General features: G+C 43.5%; 1 protein-coding gene across 3 annotated transcripts; it reads left to right on the forward strand.

Annotated features, from left to right (window-relative positions):
• TMC7 (transmembrane channel like 7) lies at positions 1–14,905 on the forward strand. 3 transcript variants are annotated; one of them, XM_030958179.1, is made up of 16 exons: positions 1–102; positions 284–524; positions 2,629–2,777; positions 3,127–3,294; positions 3,475–3,560; positions 4,068–4,213; positions 4,745–4,892; positions 6,337–6,507; positions 8,020–8,177; positions 9,036–9,153; positions 9,782–9,879; positions 10,198–10,381; positions 11,192–11,322; positions 11,592–11,747; positions 12,569–12,647; positions 13,795–14,905. In XM_030958179.1, the coding sequence occupies exons 1-16, from the start codon at positions 51–53 to the stop codon at positions 13,846–13,848; spliced, it is 2,139 nt and encodes a 712-aa protein (XP_030814039.1). In that variant the 5' UTR covers positions 1–50; the 3' UTR covers positions 13,849–14,905. The 3 variants fall into 3 exon arrangements, with proteins under 3 accessions (XP_030814039.1, XP_030814041.1, XP_030814042.1); XM_030958181.1 differs by lacking the exon at positions 284–524 and having other exon boundaries at positions 18–102; XM_030958182.1 differs by lacking the exons at positions 1–102; positions 284–524; positions 2,629–2,777 and having other exon boundaries at positions 3,267–3,294; positions 4,114–4,213.
• The last annotated feature ends 462 nt before the right edge of the window (positions 14,906–15,367 follow it).

The raw sequence follows: 15,367 nt of genomic DNA on the forward strand, positions 1-15,367 counted from the left end.
CCGCCCGGAAACGGCAGCACTGGCGCGGGGCTCCGGCTTCCCCCGCAGCCATGAGCGGGCTGGGGGCCGCCGCGGGGCCGGGATGGCAGCGGGACAGCGGCGGTGAGGGCGTGGGGCAGGCGGGGCGGCGGCAGCACGGCCGCAGGTGGCGGGGGGATGGAGGCACGGCATGGCACAGGAGCGGACGAGCGGCGCTGCCCTCCTTCGCCCCTCGGGCGCTGCCGGTCGGGGATCGCGGCACCAGGGCAGCCGGGACCCCGCAGCGCCCGTCTCTCCCTCGCAGGGCTCTCTCTGCTCGCCGAGGAGCCGCACGGCGCTGCACCTGTGGATTTTCTGCAGGAGCTGCCCAGCTGCCAGTCGGCGCGGAGGCGCCGCGGGGGCACCCAGGAGCGCCGGCCGCCCCTGCTGGGCACCGTCGGCAGCCGTGGGGACGCGGCCCGGGCGCTGCCGCAGGAGACAGGAGAACCGGCTGAGCGCCCTGCCCGAGAGCGCCCGGTGTGCATGGCAGAGAAGAGGAGAGCAAGGTTAATTTTACGCGTTTCTTCCTTGGTTTGGTTTTTTAAATTACTTTTTCCTAAACACAAGCCAGGTGCGCTGGAAGGGTGAAGGAGAACTGGGTTTGGCTGTATCTGTTTCACCCTGTGGCATGTGATTCTGACAAGAAGGTGCCCGAGTGCTCTTGGCTGGCACGAGGGTGTGGCTGACCGGGGACAGAAGTAGGTTGAATTGGAAGAAATTTGGCAAAACTGGGAATTAACTGTAGCAAACAAACGTATTCTCACTGTTTTTCGTTTGGTGTTTTTGGTACTTTTTTTTTCCCTCAGAGTTTTGTGCTTTCAAGGGTCACTGTGAGTTATCTGCTTGAACACACACACCTCCCCCTGCTGCTATGCGAGTGCTGCTGCTCTTGAGTCTGCTTAGCTGCTCTTACACAATGCAGCGCTCCCTCTCTGCTGTGGCTCTGTACAGTTCATAGGAAGCTTCCCAGGACCTTTGCTTCTTTTTATCTTCTCCCCCCCGCCCCATTCCTTTTTAAATTACTCTTTCCTGTGGGCTGTTCCTGCCCCCCGGGTGGTAACCCCTCGGAGGGAGGGATTGCAAAGACCTTGCTTTGCCCTGCCTGAATTTCAGTGCTTGTTGTCTCACGTCTCACTGCTGGGCTGAAAGCTGCTTTGAGGAGAGAGGATACAGGATGTGGTTTATGCACTGTCAGACTACTGCTCCACCTTTAAATCAGGTACAGTTCTAGTTATGAACCAGAAGAGAGGTGGAAGTACAATTGATGTCTGGTACTCCAGGGAGAACAAGAGCTACTCTATTGCAAGAGCAGTGGCAAACAGCCTGACCCTGGAGTTTATAGTCCATACACAAGAAACAGTAGAAGATCTAGGTCATGGTAAAGTGCTCGAGACCTTGAATTTTTATTCGAAGTTGGGTATCTAAAGTTCAGCTCTTCAAGAAAAAGGAACTGGAGAGAGGAGTGGAATTGCCATGTCCCAGGCTTGTTTACACATGTTAGCACTGAGAGATTCTGGTGGGGCTTCCTGGCGCTTCTACAGATCGGTGATCTGCATTTGTGCAGCAGCTGCCAACACAAAGTGCTTGGCACAAACATCCTGAGAGCTGAACACTCAACTTCTGTAACTCAGATGAATGTGCAGCCCACGCTTCTATTTACAATGCAAACTGAGCAGGGGCCAGACAGTTCTGCAGAGTTAAAACACTGCAAACTGCAGCCTGTAGTTTCCACAGAATGAAATCTCTTGAGAGGAGCTGTATTTGCTCTTAAAGCTCAGGTCATCTGCTGCCTGCTTGATTGTTTGTATAGGTTTAATTTGAATTCCTGCCAAAATGCTCGAGCCATGAGGAAACAGCCAAGACAGAGCACACATGGCAGTGCAACCCTTGGGCACATGAGTAGGGTTGACTATAAGTCTTTTAAAGCTGAAACCTTGGTACAACAGCATCATGTCCTCATGGGTACTTACTTAACTGCTGCCCTTCTTCAGTGGCATCAGAGGCTGGAAAAGAATTTGCTGCATACAAGTCCATTTTCAAGCCATGTTTCTGTGAAGTTTTGTCTGGTTTTTAGGTTTTCTAAAGAAACAACAAAATAAAAACTCTGAGCCACTCAGAATTTTCCTTGATGCTGTTGCTGACCAGGCAGCATTTTTTAAAATGCAAATGTATTCCTATAGTATGAAAATCCATAAGTGAGTGGTTAAAAATTTCAGGCAGTGGCACGTTCTCGGTGTTTGTTTGCAGCTTGTTATTAGAACAGTGCATCCCCAGAGGTGGTGGCAAAAAATATTTTCTCAAATTCATTGAATTGGCACTTTCCAGCAAATATTTCAAAAAGCTATTGTTGTCAATTTTGTTTTGTTTTGTTGGGGTTTTTTTCTTTGTTTATTTGTTTTTTCTCCAAGAGAGGTGAGTGTTTTTCATGAGACAGCTTGCCCTGTTTGAATTAAGTTGATGTTGCCATTACCAGCAGGATCAGATGGGGAGAGCTTATGTGTCTGTAGCTATTCCCCTGAAGGCTGTGGGCAGGCTCCATCCTGCTAAGCCCTGTTACGTGGAGTGAAAAATTATTTCTTGTGCTCAGTAACTGTATTTCTGGATTCTTAGGGACTATCAGCAGGCTGAAACAGAACGTTTATCCAGATGGGAAAAGTGGAGAAGAACTAGCAGTAAATCATTGAAAAAAGCACTCAGTGAAGTCAAGGGCTTGTCATCTTACCTGGTGCTTTGGCGACGTGATATTCGCAGCATAGAAGGTATTTCTTGTCTGATGTCCATTTCTCCTCTGGAAAGTTGCTTCTGTTATTGGCAGTTTTACCTGTGTGAATATAGTTTCAGATATAACTACATGTGCTTAAGAAGTTGCTTTCTTTCCTTATTATTGCTGAATGTAAAATCCATTATATGATAGAAGGAAATATATTGGAAAAAATTATTAATATGTCCAACCTGCCTTTCAGTTATATTGCTAAAAGTCCGTAGTACTTAAAACTAGCTTTAACAATGTTTCTTTGGTTCAGTGAAACTGATTTTATAATCTGCTCTCTCTGTATTTTCAATGGCTTTATCATCTTAATTATTGGCACATGTTTCTTTTATTCCCAGGGAAATTTGGTACTGGCATCCAGTCCTACTTCTCCTTCCTGCGCTTTCTGGTCCTGCTGAACTTCATCATTTTTATTCTGATGTTCAGTTTTGTTATTCTTCCCACCATAATTCCTACATTTGGACTATTCAACAGTACCATTGCTTACATTCCTCCAAAGAGCATAGGTAAACATCTTCTCTATGTACAGCTGTTGTAAGATTCCCCCTTTCCATCAGCTTCTTTTCCCCCTCCCAGAAAAAAAGGAAAACCCTTTTTATAAGAGTATAGCATGTTTGAATTAACACAATCTTGCAGTTCAGTGGGCATTACCATTTGAGTGACTTTTCATACATTTCTTTTGACAGATGATATCTGCACAATTTATAAACCTAGTGGTAATAAGGGACTTGTGTACTTCTATACTTACCTCAAAGATCTGCTCAGTGGCACTGTAAGTAATTAGTTGGGTTTTTTTAATTAAGTGTCTCATGTCACATTTAAAAGAAAAAAAATTACTTGTGGAATGAAGCTTTGATAATTTTGAAAAATGGTAAGGCATATGCATCACTGCAGTATGTTATCTCTGAGAAGGGCAGTTTTCAAACTGACTTTTACTGAGCAAGCACAAGGCCTGTCTGGCCATGTGCTGCAGCCTGTGCCTCTCCTCCCCAGCTGCTGTTCCTCATTATTCTGGAGCACACTGCCTATTGTGCTCTCTGTGTAGGGTCCCAGTGTCTGTGTCCTGCAGCTCTTTGATTGGAGAGGGGAGGGATTTTAAGCACACAGTGCCTGCGCTACAGTTTGGTAGAGGCAATGGCAGTATTTAGAAGCTACAGACTTGTAGCTTGCTGGGGCCCTCATTTTAAATTTACAAAATTTACTTGCTTAATGCCATGTTGGATTTTATGGGGCAGTTGTTGCTGCTGTTACAAATTCTATTTCAACTTCATTTTCACAGGGATTCCTTGAAGTGACAAGTTTGTTTTATGGCTATTACTCAATAGATGCTGTGTGGATCAGTATCATGAGGTACAATTTGCCACTCGCATACCTGCTGGCTACATTTGCCTACCTTGCCTTAAGTTTCCTCTGGATAGTAAAGAGGTAAAGATGTTGGTGTTGTTTATTTACTGTTACTTGTTGCACAGTTTAGATTGTATTCCTTCTTGAAGGGAACATACTGTTTTCTTGAGCTGTTTTTGTGGAAATGGGGAGTCTTTTGCCTGAGGATGCAGTGCCTCAGTAGCCTTCGGAGTGCTTGGGAAAAAGAAAACAATTTGCAGTATCAGTTTTTCATATGTATGCATACCTATAAGTAAAAGCCCCTCAACTATACTGAATTTGTTGGAGGATTTGTTTTAGGGGTTTCTGGTTGAGTTTTATTTGTGCCATCTCAGTTTCCTTTGCTGGGTCTGGGTGAGGTGAGAAGGTGCGACTGTGGTGAAGTCCAGGTGGGAATAACCTGTATCAGTCAGGGTCAGCTGCTGCAGAATCTCACACTGAAAGAGTCCCAGACACTGGCTGGTACTAAGCAAAGGTGACAGTTTGCTCACTGTGAGGGTCTTTGATCAGCCAGGTTCCTTGTGTGTGTTTTTCCTGTGCATAAAATACATTTTCTCACAAATTTTTCTCCAGGTCTGTGGAAGGCTTTAAGCACAATTTAGTGCACGATGCAGATCCATTTCAGAGTTACTGTAACAAAGTCTTTGCGGGCTGGGACTTCTGCATTACAGACCCAAATGCAGCCCGGCTGAAACATCGCAGCTTGCAATATGAGCTCCAGGTGAGTAACTTCTGCTTTTTGGGATTATGGTTTCATACAGCTTAGATGGCTAAAAAAGAGATGTGTGCAATTTTGCAGATAAGGGAATAAAGTTAAGAAGGATTGCAGTTGCTTGTTTTGGGGGTGCAGCCCACATCCTCTTGCATGCTTTCTAGGTAGTTGGTGCAGTGTGAGAAGGATTGGCACGGATGTTGTTGGCCCTTCCCCCATGCACTGGGGACCCACGCCAGCCTGTAGCTGCTTTTCTTATCTGCCTCTTCCTCACACTCCAGTCCTGCTTCCTGTGTTAGTTTCTGCATAGTCCGACAGGAAGAGCTGTCCCAGCTCCAGGCAATACCCTGCAGGGATGAGTTGGAGTGTTCTGGGGTTTAAGCATGCAGTGCAGTTAGGAGTAGTTTGGGGAGAAATAAAATTCAGATGGTGCTTTTTGTACTGCTTGAGAGTATTTTTGCAGTAAGAAGATACTGAAAAATTCTCACCAGGTGTCTTTGGCATACATGCACATATAAAGCGCTGATGCACTATAGATTTCCCAAATCATAAAGCTCTGAAAAAAGTCTGAAAAGTTCTTTTGGTAAAATAAGGACCTTCTTTTTGCTCTCTGTACACTGGTAGCAGAGATTTGTGTAGTGAAAAAATTACCTTTGAGAAGATGCTTCCACTTCAAACCACAAAGCAGTAATTACAGACTTCATGAGTTACAGTGAGTTGCTTTCTGCTCTAATGAAGTTCACAGTCATCTATTTTCATCATCGAATCAGAACATCCTTCACTTGCTACACTTTTGCCTCCAGAACACACATCTTAGAAGAACTAGTCCCTTAATATTAGTTTGATGGACATAAAGCCTCAGAAGATACTCTCATATGGGTGTTATGTGGGTTTGCCTAGGTTAAATTGCCCTCACAGGAGACACTGTATTTTCATGTCAGTTAAGGTGAAATACAGCAAGTTTACATGACAAGCTGTTTAAGACTGTACTTCCTTCTTTCAGTGCCATCCCCCAGTTTTCCTTCACAAAGAGTAGAAGGAATTTTGAGCCGTAGTGGTGAGGGCTGGTTACTTGCCTGCAGAAGTAACAAGATGAGTGACTGGTTTACCCGTTTCAGAGTTTAGTTTCAAGCTGAGATCAGTCTCTCTCAACAAACAGGCAAACTGTCTGTCCTCAAGGAAATGTGTTACTGCTACAGTAGAGAGGTTGCAGGACACCTGTCTTTGGCTACAGAGCCCTCAGGTCGAGGAGGCAGAGCACACAGGGGGTTCCATTCCTACATGGACCTGTTTTGTCAAAGAAAAGACACTCTGTTCGGTGTGCTTGGGCAGGCACTGGAGTGACTCTCCTGGAGCAGGCTACAGATTTGCACTTCTGAGGGGTAGAAGACATGGTGTTAAGTGTTGTATGCTGCATCAAAAAAACTGCAATTCTTTTTTCTTTTCTTTGTAGATGGACTTGCAGGAAGAAAAACTGAAGCAAAAAATAGCTGAGAGGAGAATGGAAGAAAAGCTTCGTATCTACTCACTGAGAATATTTATAAATATATTTGTCATTGCCATTTTATCAGGATGTTTTTACTCAATTTATAGAGTAACTGTCTTCTCTCAAGAAAACTCCAATGTGAGTATAAGAAATGACACTAGGACAGATTTGGTGAAGGCTGGTGATTACAGCAAGAGGAACTATTGTGAAAGAGTCAAGTATCTTAATATAGCACCTTTCATGCAGGGATCTGAAAATGCTTTCTACAGACTTAGAATTTTTTTAGTAGATGAGAGCAGGAAAGATCAAGAACCATGTGCCAAAAAAGCCTCCCCAATAAAGTCTCCCATTGCTGCAGTGTTGAGTGCCTTGGAGCTGACAAGAAGAGCAGCCCCTCACTACCCTTCCCTTGTAACTGTGCTCACCTCACTGTAGTCTGCTGGGTCTGAGCAGTGAACTGGCTGGGACAACGGACCTGGTTAAATCAAACTTCATCATGATCAGTTTCACGTGATCTGGTTCGCTGTCAGCTGCAAAAGTGCACTTCAGGGGAAGGCAGAGTGAAGATTGTGATCTGTCTTGTGGCTTGAGTTACCCTGTGTGGGGAAACAGGAAGGCTTTGATCACACAGCAGTTTTCAGAAGCAAAGGTTCTTGCATCACTAGCAGAAAGAATCAGGTTGAGTTGGTTTCACCTCTGGCAAGACAAGCAGATGGAAAGAGTGGTTCAGAAGCAGAACAAAGCAGACAAGCTTCTGGTTGTGACAGCTTCACAAAAGTAACTGACTTTTCTGTAGAACCCCAGGGTTTGATTAGTCTGGTAGAAATGGGGACCACAATTTTTCTTTCCTCTGTGTAAGTTCCTGGTGTGATGGACTTAGCTGTTAACAAGGAAAGTTGTGCTCATGGTGGACCTAACTCTGAACTTCTGTAAACTGCCAGGATTGTGGGGACAGAAGCAGGAAATGGGGGCTAAATGAGTTTATGTGTCAGAGATACCATTTGAGGGCAGAGAAGAGGACTGCACAACACTGAACAACTTCAAGAACAGCTTCACTTACTGTGGGCTTTAAGTAGAAGGGCTGATATCTTGACTTTGTCTTAATGAGCAGTTAGAGGAGCTTGTCAGGATGGTAGGAAAGTCAGGGGAGCTGCTTTGCACCAGTAAGAATAAATTGAAAAGTGTCTGCACTTGGAATAGCTGTAAAACCTGGTAGCCTTGGTGCTGGTTAGCAACAGTCAGACACAAACCTTGGTGAGTTGAACCTCTTTAAACAGAAGCTTTAAGGAAACACAGAAATACTCTTACCTGGAGGAGGAGGGAGTTCCTGATGAAAGGAGCAGGAGAAAGCAAGGGTGTATAGCAAGAAGCTTCAGAGATAGCAGTGATCAGGCTCATATAAAGGATAGAGATTTGTTTTCCATGAAACTTGCTTGTCTGGGGTTATTCAGAGTCAGCCCTGCATTTGCCATTCATGTTACACCTGGTGTTGATTCCTGTTGCCAATGCAAATATCAGTGGAGGATGAAGACCGAGTAAAAGATGCTGCCTGGATCCTGGACAAGGCAGGCTGGTGTGTAGCTGGAGACAGCACGCTTAGGAAGGTGTGTTTCTCTAAGCATTGTGTTTGTCTCATCTCTTCTCCTGCAGGACATTGGCAATGCAAACTCCCAGGTTAATCTCTTAGTGCAGTATTTGCCTTCCATGGTGATCACACTGGCCAACTTCATTGCTCCTCTGATCTTTGCATTTCTGATCAAATTTGAAGAGTATACACCAGCCTTTGAAATCAAGCTGACACTCTTGAGGTAAAGATGTTTTTATTTTGGCTTTGGATGTTTCAACAACTTGTTCTTGGTAGGCTGTATGTATTGTAAACATTGAAACGTCAAGAAGCAGAGAAGCTGGCACTGGAAACCAAGGAGGCATTGTTTGGCCAATGTTTAGTTGGAAACTTTAAATCTGGGAACAATGTGTTTTGATGACAGTACACTGCAGTCATCTCAGTGTGCAAGTGTTTTTCTTGGTCCCATTTAGCTGTGTGGTCTGGACATCTTCAACCTGAATAAATAGTCAGTAGAGAACTTGTGGCTGCAGAGCTGTGGATTCACTGCTTTACGTGCAGCAGTTCCCTGAACGAGCAAAAGTGAATGTACAGCAGTGACTGAAGCACAGCTTTACTCAAGGCAGAAGTTAAAAATTTTGGGGTAAAAGATGTGTCAGTGTGAGAGCTGGTGTTTGGCAGCTTCAGGCAGTAAGATCTGGGTTGAAGCACCTGAACTCTGCAAGTCCATGCTTTGTATTTGGGATTTGGCCAAGTGCTTCAGAAGGCCTGAAGCTACATGAAATGGAAATGCTGCACACAGAACGGTACCTGAGGGAATTGCAACCCATTGCAGCATCAAGATCTGCAGCTGAAATGACTGATCTAGGAACACTATTGAGAAAAGGAACAAGAGATTGTAGCCTAAAGCTGGGAAGGTCAAAAGCCATTTTAACTTGCTGCTAAGGAAAGAAATGTGTTCATTATCTGGCTGGCTGCCCTCTTGAAGGTCTGCATGACCCTTCTGTGTTTTAAGGCTTCCTTGGACTCCTGTACAAGATAAGCCAAGTGTTAAATGGCTGGTTTTTGGCACATTTGGAGTTAGGTTTTGCCTTTCTTGCAGGTGTGTCTTCGTGCGGTTGGCCAATATTGGCGTTCTCTTGTTCTCACTGTGGAGTCAGATCTCCGACTGTGGCAGTGACAAGTGTAAGCCCTGTGGATACAATTACAAACTCTATCCTGTAAGCAGATTTATCTTGGTGTTTAATCATCTGAGCTTGTGAAGGGAAGATTTGTTTTCCATGAGAGTTGCTTGTCTAGAGGTGTTCAGTGGGAGCCCTGGGGTTGCTGTTCATGCTATACCTGGTGTTGATTCCCACTGCTCAGTGCAAACCAGTGCAGTTGTTACACATCTATCCTTTGCTTGTCTAAAACTCTGATTAGAGTTAGTCCAGTGGCAGATGATTCCTTAGCACAAACTTTTGTCCCCCATGGGGATTGTCTGAGGTAGCTGTGTTTTGGAGATGTTGTGCTACTGCCTTTTGTGGCATAAAGGCAAATGGGTTTTCCTCAAAAGAAAAAAAAAAACACCCCAAAAAAACTCCCCAGCCACCAAAACCAAACCAAACACACCCAGCCACATCCCCCCTACCCCACCTCACAGAAAAACCCCAAAACCAAACAAACAAAAAAAAAAAGTGAAAAGTTTAGCACGAGAACTTTGAAACAATTGAATATTTTAAAAATTGGAGTTAATAGCATTTGAACCTTCATGGTGTTAACTGAGATGATTATTGCTTTAGTGATAGACAGATTTTTCACTTGTTTATTTAGACTGCTAATCTTGTTTTTCCTAACTTGTTTTTATAGTGCTGGGAATCTGATGTTGGGCAAGAAATGTACAAACTGATGATATTTGATTTTATTGTAATTCTTGCTGTGGCCCTGTTTGCAGACTTCCCCAGAAAGTATGTATCTCTGCTTTTTGAGCATATTTTTACAAATGACATATGAAACACATTTTCTTTTTTCTGCTTTAAATCCCCCATATTGCCAACCAAATTACTAGTTTTAAAATAAAGCATAAGCATGTTTCTGGTGGTTTGAGCACCTGTTTGATATTCAAATGGCTGTATAGGTTTTGGTATTTGAGAGCTTTTTTCTTCAGACCTTTTCTGTTATATTGTCTAATGCTTCAATGCTAAGTTGTGTGCGTTTCAAATGTGTTAGAATGCATCTAAATTCTACAACTTCAGTTTTGGACTAAAAATATTCTTTGGTTTCAGGTTGTTAGTTACTCATTGCTCTTGCAAGCTTGTTCAGTGGTTTGGACATAAAGAATTTGAAATTTCTGACAATGTCCTGGAAATCATTTATGGGCAGACTATTTGCTTCATTGGAACCTTCTTTTCACCACTTCTCCCTGCAATAGCAACTATAAAATACTTCATCATCTTCTACGTCAAAAAGGTAATGAGGGCATGTGCTTGATAAAGAATCGAGTACATCTCTGTGGTTTTTGTAATGCAGGCATATAGATATGCAGGTGATTTAAAACCAACAAAAAACCCAAAGCCACATGTAGATGCAGTGTATGGAATGAGCCAATGATATTCCATTTTCAATAAGGTTTTGTGCTTTTAACAGACAGTAGAATTTTGCTTTGAAATCAAGCAAAGCCACATTTCAATTACTACTTCTCAAATTATTTGCCTTTTTTTAAAAGAAAAGCTTTTTATGTAACAAAGCTAGTTTATAAGACTTTCCTGCAGTAATCTATTTACTAGCAACACAGCTTAAAACTTGGACAAAATTTTGCAAAACTGCTAAAAATTTGGGCACAAAATGGAAAATCCAAGCTGGGATAGATGTTTATGTGATTTCTGACTATCAAAAGTTTTGCTCAGCTCCTCCTGTGCCTCCAATTCTTGCTGATACTTTAGGTCTTGCAAGAGGGGATGTATCCAGAGAAGATGTGGCTGAACAAAGCCAAAGGCAGTGCCATGGATAATACACCACACGATTGGTGCTGTTGACTCTGTGCACGTGCATGAGGTCCTCTGGATCAAATTCTTACACAAATTAGGAGACGCTGACTTATACCAAAATGTGAGGCAATCTTCTCTTAGCCCTTCTCAGCCCATACATATCAAAGGAGGTGGTTGTGTGGTGGCTGGTGGCATGTTAGAGAATGGAAAATTCAGTTGCTGGGGGAAGTATATTTGGGTGTATATCTAGATAGATGTACTGATAACAGTTTTACTCACCTTCCCTCTTCAGATTGTTTTGATACACACACGTAAACCTGCAGCAAGGCCTATAAGGGCATCAAGTTCCAACTTTTTCTTCCTGGTGGTGCTGTTGATTGGGCTCCTCTTGGCTTTTGTCCCTCTAGGGTTCAGCATAGCACGGTAAGTGACAATTTTAAGTTCTGTGATGCTGACACTTATTCAAAGCTTGTCAGTTCTGTAAAAGCAGACACACAACTTTAGAATGATGAATGGAATAAAATCTATAGGGTATAACACATAAACTTATAGCCTAGTTCATATAAACAAAAATTACAGTTTTATAGACATAGGACACTTTTACTGCATCACCAAACTGGTGCTGGGTTTCTGCTGGATTATTTTATCTTTACATTTTGGTGTAACATCCTTCTGTTCTGCTTCTTTGACAGTATCCCCTCTTCCAAGGCATGTGGGCCATTCAGGAATTTCAACACTTCGTGGGAAGTTATTCCAGATACAATACTTCAGTTTCCAACAGGTCTGCAGCAGTTCCTTTTTGGCATTTCATCAGAAGCCTTTGCAGTGCCTTTTTTTGTGATCCTTTGGTGAGTACTGTGGAGATTTGATTCCCTTATGCATCTTAATTTCCTTGCTTACTGAACTCACACCAAGCATCTATTAGGCCAGATTTTCCATTTGCAGTCAAAAGCATCAAAACCCATAGGAATCCTCAGCCCTTATGTCTTTGCCAATGTGTTCACACTCATCAGCTTCCATTTCCTCTTGCACATCCCATATTCAACAATGTCCTTCTCAAAAATGTTAACTGTGAATCCTCTGCAAATTTTTAGTACTGTAAGCCCTAGGATCACTACTCCCATGCACAAACCCTAGTCTGAAAAAACAAAACTCCCAAAACAGTCATTCTGTAAGATAAAATTCATTGTAGAATAATAGAATTTTTAAGGTTGGATGCCACCTGTAGAGAGACCCTGTTTAAAACAGGATCAAGTAGAGCAGGAACCATACCCAGTTAGATTTTCGGTATCTCCAAAGATGCAGACACTCTGCAACACTGTTCCAGGGTCTGGTCAGTCTTCCAATAAAAAGGGGTGTTTTTCTTAAGTTTAAATGGAGTTTTTTGCATTTCAGTTTAACTAAACTGTTTGCAAATTTTGGAGCCGTATTACCTGATGCTTTCTAAAACTTCAATGCTTAAAAACCATGTGGCTTATTTAGGACTCCACCCAGCCCTTCCTTTTGTAGCACACATTTATGTGTTCTCCTGAACTGAGCTTGTTATTACATACATAGGAAATCTCAAGTCCTCCCTTTTTGTTTGTTGTTTGCAGTATCATTATGTTCTCTGTTTTTGTTTGTTGTTTACAGCATCATTATGTTCTCTGGTTTTGTTTGTTGTTTACAGCATCATTATGTTCTATGTTATTGCCTTGGCTCGAGCACACAAACGAGTGGTTGAACAGCTGAGAGAACAACTGGTTTTGGTAAGATCTGACCCAACACTTGACTCACACAACAAAGAGAACTTTAGGGGTACCGAAATGAGAGGAATATTGGTTTTCATAGTCTCCTGGATATTTGGTGTTTGCAACAGGCAGTAAAGAATGTTTTACAAATTACCCAGAAAAAATAACCAAAGCATTGTGCTATTTCTCAGTGGAATTGATTTTCTTGGGTACCAGCTGCAACTGCAACAAGGTCTGGTTATATCAGGCAACACACATGCAAGAGATGTGCCCCTGAGAAGCTGTGTCCCTGTTTTTTCATCTGTTGCCTTATTTAAATCCAATTATATGCATTTTTTTTTCTGCCAAAGAACCTGAATCCTGTGTTTCCTGTCCTCTCCACCATCTTGCACAACCTCCACTTCTGTTTGCTTCTCTGCCCTCACAAACAGGCACCCAACTCCTTACCTTGCCCTCCAGGTCTGTATTTCTGCTGCATCTTTTTGGTCTTGTTCTTGAGTGTAGGCCCAGAAGTGCTTGAGCAGGTACTGAAAGTGGAACAAGTCAGCACTAAGAGCCCTTTGGAGAAGGGTGCCAGTGCAGAAATGCTGCTTTGTGGCCACCCAAAGCCACTGCCAGGTTTGGCAGCATTTGTGTGCTGTGATCTGACAAACTGCTGGAGTCAGGACAGCCTCAGCAGTGAGACTTCTCACTTTCTTATGAAATAGCCCATTTCTGGATATGTGCTTCTTTCAGATCTGGCATTTAACAGCCTGTGTGCAGAAAAACACTTACTGGGGGGAGCTTTTTCAGGAGTGAGGAATTTAGGAACAAAAGCCTTCCTGCTTTTTGAAGGGCTCACAAATCACCTGGGAATTCTAAACATTCTTGCATGATTTTTATTTTTGTTTGCTTGCTCTTGTTCAGCTTCCTGGAAGCATGGTTTTAAATTTTGAGGTGTGTGAGATGTTTTTACCAGGCTCAATGCAGAACTGTTTGTGTGCAACCTGAGGTGAGATAAATGAAGTCAAGGCCATTGTGAGCTTGAAATTGTTCAGGCAGTGGAGAGTGTGCTGGGGGAGTACAATGTGGTGAGTGCACTATTTCTAATGAAGAAATGAGCTGTTGTAGATGACTTGTATTAACACTGTTCACGTGGAGCATTCTTGTTCTTCTGTCTCTCCAGGAGAGTCGTGACAAGATGTTCCTAATCAGAAAAATAACAGAAGCACAGAAGTAACCTTGAAAACCACACAAGCCAAAAGAACTTGACTTCCTGAAACTCCCAGAACAAGAAGATAACAGCAGAAGCATTTGCAGCTTCTAAAACCTGAGCAGCTGACTGGCACCCTGGAACTGTGGTCTGTGTAATGGGTGCTTGTGGTCTGAGGCTTAATGTTTCCAAAACTTGGAAATTCAGCTGATTTACACTGTGTTGGAGCTGTTCAAAAAAGGTAACACTCCTACAGCTTCAGGGTTGTTGGGATTTGTTACATCCCTATTTTTTCAGGGAGTTTGGGTAAAATGTGATCAGAACTGAAACCCTTTTGTACTGTTTTTATGAATTATGCTATAAGAATCATGAGAGAGGGAAAATGTATGGTTTTATGTTTTCAATGCCTTTCATTTGCTTCGGATTTAAAAAAGAATTATGTAGGGAAGTATGTTGAAATAGTGCATAGGAAAAGACAATATGGCATGGGTTTGAAATCAGTCTTCTAAATATTTTTAGAGGTGAGGGTTTGCTATTTATGCTGTTCTGAAGTAGAAAGAGCAGTTGAACACTGGATAACTGATCATAAAATGGTTCGGAGATAACAAACTGATAAAAGAGCTCTGAATAAACACTTGGGGTGGGAAGGAGCCAGCAGACACAGCACTGCTGGGGCACCAGCCTTGCTGCTGTGGAGGGGCCTTTTTGGGTTTTTTAACATTTTAAGTCATTATTATTTGTGTTTTATTCTTGCATGAACATCTTAACTACTGGTCTATGTGTTTTAAAATGTGAATATTTCAGAGTTAAATTATTGGTTGGCAATAGTGTGTCAGTACCCCTTAATTTCTCATTTTCTCTGTCTTACCTGAACTCTTGGGACCATGTGTATCAGACAACCGTGTGTCCCTGTAGGCTACTAACCCAGTCCTTTATTTAAAGATTGTGATTAAGGATTTCTTGTACAAAACTTTTATTGTTTGAAATCTGCATTGGTCCGCTTTTAGTTAATGTGAGACACTATCTTTTTAATATAATATTTTGGAATGTTTTCTGTTCTCATTTTAAAGGAATGACCTTTCAATAAACGCTATTTATTTTACCATACCGCCTGGTGCCGTTCGCTTGCTGTGCCTGTGGGGGCCGCCCTCAGCGCTCGCTCCCTCAGCGCCACTCCCGTCCCGCCCTCAGCGCTCCCTCCCTCAGCGCCGCTTCCGCCCGCCCTCAGCGCTCGCTCCCAGCCCGCCCTCAGCGCCGCTCCCTCAGCGCCACTCCCGTCCCTCCCTCAGCGCTCGCTCCCGCCCTCAGCGCTCGCCCCGCCTCCCTCAGCGCCGCTCCCGTCCCGCCCTCAGCGCCGCTCCCTCAGCGCCGCTCCCGTGCCTCCCTCAGCGCTCGCTCCCAGCCCGCCCTCAGCGCCGCTCCCGCTGCAGTTCCCGCCTCGCCCGCTAGGGGCCGCCCTTGGCAACCACGTTCCCATGGCAACCACGCCGCGGGCTTTGATTGACAGCTGCGCTGTCCAGTGCGGTGGCTGCGCGGGGCCAATCGG

The sequence above is a fragment of the Camarhynchus parvulus genome, chromosome 14 (assembly GCF_901933205.1).
Source record: "Camarhynchus parvulus chromosome 14, STF_HiC, whole genome shotgun sequence".
NCBI lineage: Eukaryota > Metazoa > Chordata > Aves > Passeriformes > Thraupidae > Camarhynchus > Camarhynchus parvulus.